The following is a 6,000-nucleotide window of genomic DNA, read 5'->3' on the forward strand; positions in this document are numbered from 1 at the left end:
CATCATGTCAGTATCATGGTCAGCAGGTCAGTATCATGTCAGTTTCATGGTCAGCATCATGTCAGTTTCATGGTCAGTATCATGTCTTGGGTCCCACCAAAACATATTTGAAAGCATAAGCAAATAAAAGTATGAGAATGGATTATGATGAGATCAGACCATAATACTTACAACCATAAAACGCTCTGGAGACAATTTGTCTTTTCATGTTCTGACAAAGCATCTTGAGAGGGACACTGGGTAACAGAAAAGAACATGAGTTACAACCACCCTGCCCCCTACCACCTACCCCCTGTACCCTACCCCCTACCCACTACCCCCTGCACCCTACCCCCTACCCAATAAGAGTAATGGCTGCGTGTGATATTAAACTGTCAAACTATTTGCATCAATACGGCTGTATCAACAAAATAATTATGTCATAAGGTATATGGAGGCCTCATAATTGGTCTTGAAACGGGGCCTCCAGATTCCTAAGGCCGCCCCTGCGTGTAGTACAGTAGTAGTAGTGTATGCATATTAAGCGTACGTATGTATATCCGACGGCTCGTGAGAACAGGTGCAGCCCGCCGGATAGTCAAAGGACACGCTGCTGCCCCCGGTGGAGCAGGACAGACATGACACGTGGCTCGTCAGCTCAGCTCGGTGCCACAGCGTTGGACTGCCTCCGAAGCAGCCTTGGGCGTCCAGGCCGTGGTCACCGTGGTCTGTGGAGGAGAGAAGGAGAGAGAGAGAGAGAGAGAGAGAGAGAAGGAGAGAGAGAGAGAGAGAGAGAGAGAGAGGGGTCTCTCATTACTAAAGAAGACATGTGGACTATAGTCATATTATTAATGTCCTGCGCTATCAATTCTAGGATTAACGTTGGCTAGACCCAAGTATTGATCTTCAAGCTTTTTAGTACAGTAGCTCTAAAAATGACACATTCACATTCAGTGTGTATTTATTTACGGCTGTCATATTATATGAAGTATTATAGGTCCCTCAGCTCAACCAGAAAATACATTATACTTCGTCATGATTCATGAACATGTACAGTATAGGGCCCTATGTATACTTCAGCTGATCTCTGATATAAAGAAGAAAAAAAACAATAATAATAATAATAATAACGTTTGCTACAGTGACACAAAGTTGATAGAAACAGTACATGAGGATTATATATATCGAGGAAACGGTTTATAAGAAGAAGCGTAAAGCTGGAAGGAAAGCAGGCTTTGCATTCTGGGAAAGGATCGACAGGCGCAGCCAGAGGGATATACAGGGCAGCCATGCGGGGGGAGGGAGGGGGGGAGGGAAGGGGCATTCAGTGCACATGGAGAGAGAGAGAGAGAGAGAGAGAGAGAGAGAGGGGGAGAGAGAATACAGTAGTAGACATGTGAGGGATAGTTTAAACTAAAGAGAAGTGCAGATTGAAGGGGGAAGGGACACACACGGCATGCTGGATGCAGAGAGCCAGAACAAGAGGAATAATATCCCCAAAGGAACTGACAAAATAATAAACAAATTAAATCAAGAAAATGGACACCAGTCAGAGGGAACGAACACAAGGGGGAAAAAGGAAAGAAAAACCTTAAAAAATATGTATATCAGCATCAAATAAATGCTCTTCACCTTAATTCTTCAGGTTGAAGCTGATGACCTGTCATAAATATGTCATTCATAATAATCATGAAACCCCCACCCCAGCCAAAACCCCCCCAAATAATAATAATAATAATAATAATAATAATAATAATAGTAGTAGTAGTAGTAGTAGTAGTAGTAGTAGTAGTAGTAGTAGTAGTAGTAGTAGTAGTAGTAGTAGTAGTAGTAGTAGTAGTAGTAGTAGTAGTAGTAAACAAAGAAAACAAAAACATAAGTTGCTGGAGAGAGTGCCTGTTTTGCTCTCTTTATTCGGTTACTTTTGGAACCGAAAGACGAGTTCAAACGACTTTTAGGCGATTTAGTTTTGGGGGTTTCAGGAAGAACCGCCACGTCTCTACTACTGCGGAACCCCACAGGACCGAGGGGGGGGCATGGGGGACTTGGGGGAGAGGGGGGAAGGGGGGGACTGGGGGTTCGGGATGGGGCATGGTGGGTATTAGTGAAGAATTACAGTGAACAGCATTGCAGCAAAAAAACAAACCTAAGGGCAGGGGAGGGAGAAAGAAAACAACAGCACAAAACACATATAGGAGAACGAACGGAAAGGCCAAAGCAAAGACGGAGACTAAGAACACATTTTGATTTAGAAAAATGAAATAAAAAGAAAGGGAGAGAAGGGGGGGGGACGGACAGACGGGGGGACTGAGACATTATTCCAACACACACTATAGCCCCATCTTTTAATAAAAATATGAAGCATAACAATGAAACGTGTGCATATATCCATGCAGAACGAACAGTCAAGCATGTTGCAAGTCAGAAATGAAAGGGTGTAGTTATAGAGGGGGGGGGGGTAAACAGAATGACATCAAAGGTGGTTGCACACTGGACTGCGATTTTCAGGAAAACCGACGGGGAAAAAACGCTGCATAAAAATCCCGATTCCCACAGCAAATTATCAAAGCAAAGCATTTTGCCACCAACCAACCAACCAACCAACCAACCAACCAACCAACCCCAGACCCAACAGTGCTGAGGGGTGCTGCTCCAAAGGCAATACAGTACCTTCTAATGCACTGCTTCTCAAACGTCCGATCCGATCCGAGGACCACCAGAGTTAAATCAACTGAGCCTTTTTTTTTACAGGGGTCCCAGATGTCTACACTCTCGTGAGTTACTGACTTGAAAAAGGTCAATTTGGACTCCTGGTATAGGACAGTCGTTTTCACAGTAGCCAGACCATTAGACAGAATAGGACCCTATAAGACCGAAACAAATAAGGCAGGCACACGTACAGAACAACTCTTCCTACTTTCGGGGGTCCTCTTCCGACTTCCTGCACACAGGTGTTATCGATGATACTAATGAAGGCTCCGTTTCCATTCTGGTTAAACAGAGTCAGGGTGCTGCTATCGAGCAATGTCGGCTCACTGGTGTGCTACACCCAGTGGGGTCTCAAGGTACAAAGTACCAAAAGCTAACCGTAACATTAAAAAAAATCCTTCATCCCAAATGCCATTAAGGCACTAAATGATACCATGTTCCAATGTATTTGCCACTGTTGTCCTGCACTTTTTTTTGCCATGAGAAAATAATTGTGTAAGTGTTGCTGACATTTCTTGGTCTTGGGGTGTGAACCACAATGCAGAGGGGGTCCAGTAGATGATAATCACTACATCTCTTGACCGACAGGAAAAGCCTTTCTGGTTGGAAAACTCATATTGATACTCATATTCCCTTTCATCCTCAAAACGTCATTAACCCATTCTGAACGGGAACCCATTTTGGTGTTTAGCATCACGTTATGCTTTAGCTATTGAAAAATAGCAGATCTACAAGCTCATAGCGCGCCACCGAGTGGCGCGCTACGAGCTTGTAGATCTGCTATTTTTGAAAAATCGAAGAACCACTGACATTTTTAGAATCTGATCTCAGGTCAGAATGGGTTAAAGACATTTGCCGGGGGAACAGACTTCTATTGCTCTACCAAGACGGAATCCACTCATCCATTAGTATGAGTGATTATTAACAAAAATAATCAATTCTAGTGGCTATGTAGCGTAGTGTGACTCCATTCACTATTGACTTGCTTGGAGTCATTAAAAAGCAAAACTAAAATCACCCCCTGTGTGAAGTGAGGGGCACAATATGTTTTAAATATTATATCATTGGAACAACATATCGACGACAATCAACTCCATATAGACTTGTCTGGCAAATGATTGATATTTTGTCCGATTTGAGCATTCACTCTGATGCTGATAATATCACTACCGTCTACCAGGCTAAAGGTTTGGCTCAAAACGTCACTCTGTTCTTGGATGATGAACTCCAACTAAAGGGAGCTAGTATGCGGTGTGAGGACATTAATCCTTTGTGCTTTTGATCTCTGTTAGTTTTGGAGTACTAGCAGTACACCTATAAGCCTTCAAAAGGTTTTATGGATTATGCACAGCAGCGGCTTTTGAACTTAAATAATGTTTAAACAACATGACACGTCCCCCGTCCCCCCCGTGCACTGTTGGGGTCGGCTACAAGCACAGCACACACAGACAGAGCCACATGGGGGGGGGGGGGGGGGGGCGTGGGCTGGGGGGCATGATGTAATGGAAGGGTACAGAGAGCTCAACAGTCAGATTCTGGAAGTAGAGATTCCCATTCATTTTCTCCACGGAGCAATTTTTTTTAATCGGTAAAAAAAGAATGTCGTAAAAAAAAATGTTCAATTGTAAAAAAAAAAAAAACAGGCTGCACAGGAAGCTCTGTAGAAGCCACGCACGTCTTTATGCAATCATGTATTTTTTTTAAAGAAAAAAAATGTTTAAAAACACATTCCCTGCCAGATATGAATTATATTAAATTTTTCCGCTTCTGCCACGGTCGTTTCATTGTATATAGGCCCTTATTTTGAAGGCCTAACTGGTCCTATGGGCCGGCCGTCTGGGCGGTTGTAAAGTGCCGCGCGATCGTCATTTCTTTCACCCGAAGCAAGCATTGTTTTTATATATATATATATAGCACTGTAAAGGACTCTCTGAAACGTCCGTGGTAGGAGTAAAGGGCAGTCCATACTGTCTCCGACCAGCGAACTTTTCGTCGAAAAGATCAGACTTTAATTTTTTCTCCGAAGTAAAGTTCGGCGAGTCACAACATCTGGGAGTGCAGCTTTCTGAACAAAAAATCGGAAGAATGCGTTTCAGAAGTTGCGAGTGACGTCATGTTGTAGTTGTACCGGAGCTTTCAGACGAAAAGTTCGATAGTCGGAGACAGTATGGACTGCCCTTTAGTGAATGGGAGATTCTACTTCCGGGAGAGAAAAAAAACAAAAAAAAACAGCCGCTCTGAAAGTATCTGAAAGTTTGGCGGTTGGTCGATGATGGTTGAGGCCCTATTGGGTGGTTTTTTGAGGAAAGGGGTGAGGAGGAGGAGGAGGAGGAGGAGGAGGAGTGGGGGATGAGGTGGGGTGGGGGGGGGGTCAGGCACGCGGGGCGGGGGGGGTGAGGGGCATTCAGGTAGATAAAAACCTTTCATGACATTAGGGTCTGTGAGGTTCCGCGAGCAGATCATTGAGATCATGGCGTGGAGCCTGTCCTCCTCCTCCTCATCGTCGTCCAGCGAAGGCGGGCGGCTGCCCGTGGTGTGGTGGTAGTTTATGGTGACTGTGTGGTTTATGCCCGCCGCCGCCGCCGCGGGACAACAGAGAACACAGTTAGGACATGGAGGAGCGCTCCCCCCATTCTCCGTATGCAGACAGCGGCCATCTTACCAGTGGCGTACACAGATAGACACTAGAGGGGGTGCTAGAGCACCCCCTGCCCTTTTTGGCAAAGTGCTCTAAAAAAAACAATTATTTTTTCCTTTTTTTCCTTAATTTGTAGTGTGTAGACCAAGCGGTGACATTGATAAAATCTTGATAAAAAAACGCTTCTACTATATTATTTAGGCCCCCCACAATCTAAAGCTATGTTTCTATGTCAGTGGTTCTTCGATTAAAAGAGAAATAGCAGACCTACAAGCTCGTAGCGCGCCACTCGGTGGCGCGCTATGAGCTTGTAGATCTGCTATTTTTCAATAGCTAATAAAGCACCAAAATGGGTTCCCGCCCCAAAATGTGCTGCACAACAAGGTGCCCTTTTTTTTCACTTGAGCACCTGCCCCTCTAAATGTCTGTGCACGCCTCTGCATCTTACCATAATAAGTTAATTAATGGCAAGGTGCTATACCTATAGGTGCAACTTCCATTCATCCACACAGAAAAGTCCTGTCTGATTGTATTAAACGACGTCAAACTCACCGACATCGCAGCTGTGTACGGAAAGCTTGAATTATTCTCTTTCTATATCCTGAAAGTGTTTGTTTCATAAAAAATTGCATAATTGCAAGAGGCAGCAGCAGGACATTTTGCTTTACTGAAAA

The 6,000-nt window shown here is 44.3% G+C and overlaps 2 protein-coding genes across 2 annotated transcripts in view; one reads left to right on the plus strand and one right to left on the minus strand.

The window, feature by feature from the left end:
• The window catches only part of tpst1 (tyrosylprotein sulfotransferase 1), a 224,171-nt gene that overhangs the window by 131,782 nt on the left and 86,389 nt on the right, over window positions 1-6,000 (plus strand). The window lies entirely within an intron of this gene.
• Window positions 1-6,000, minus strand: part of sgsm2 (small G protein signaling modulator 2) — a gene marked incomplete at both ends in the record, with an annotated part of 132,013 nt that overhangs the window by 47,401 nt on the left and 78,612 nt on the right. Inside the window, 3 exon segments of the mRNA XM_080771550.1 lie at window positions 172-236; window positions 545-707; window positions 5,109-5,243. Of these exon segments, the coding sequence (XP_080627676.1) occupies window positions 172-236; window positions 545-707; window positions 5,109-5,243 (363 nt within the window).

This window comes from Protomyctophum bolini (assembly GCF_963924005.1).
Source record: "Protomyctophum bolini genome assembly, chromosome: 9".
Lineage (NCBI taxonomy): Eukaryota > Metazoa > Chordata > Actinopteri > Myctophiformes > Myctophidae > Protomyctophum > Protomyctophum bolini.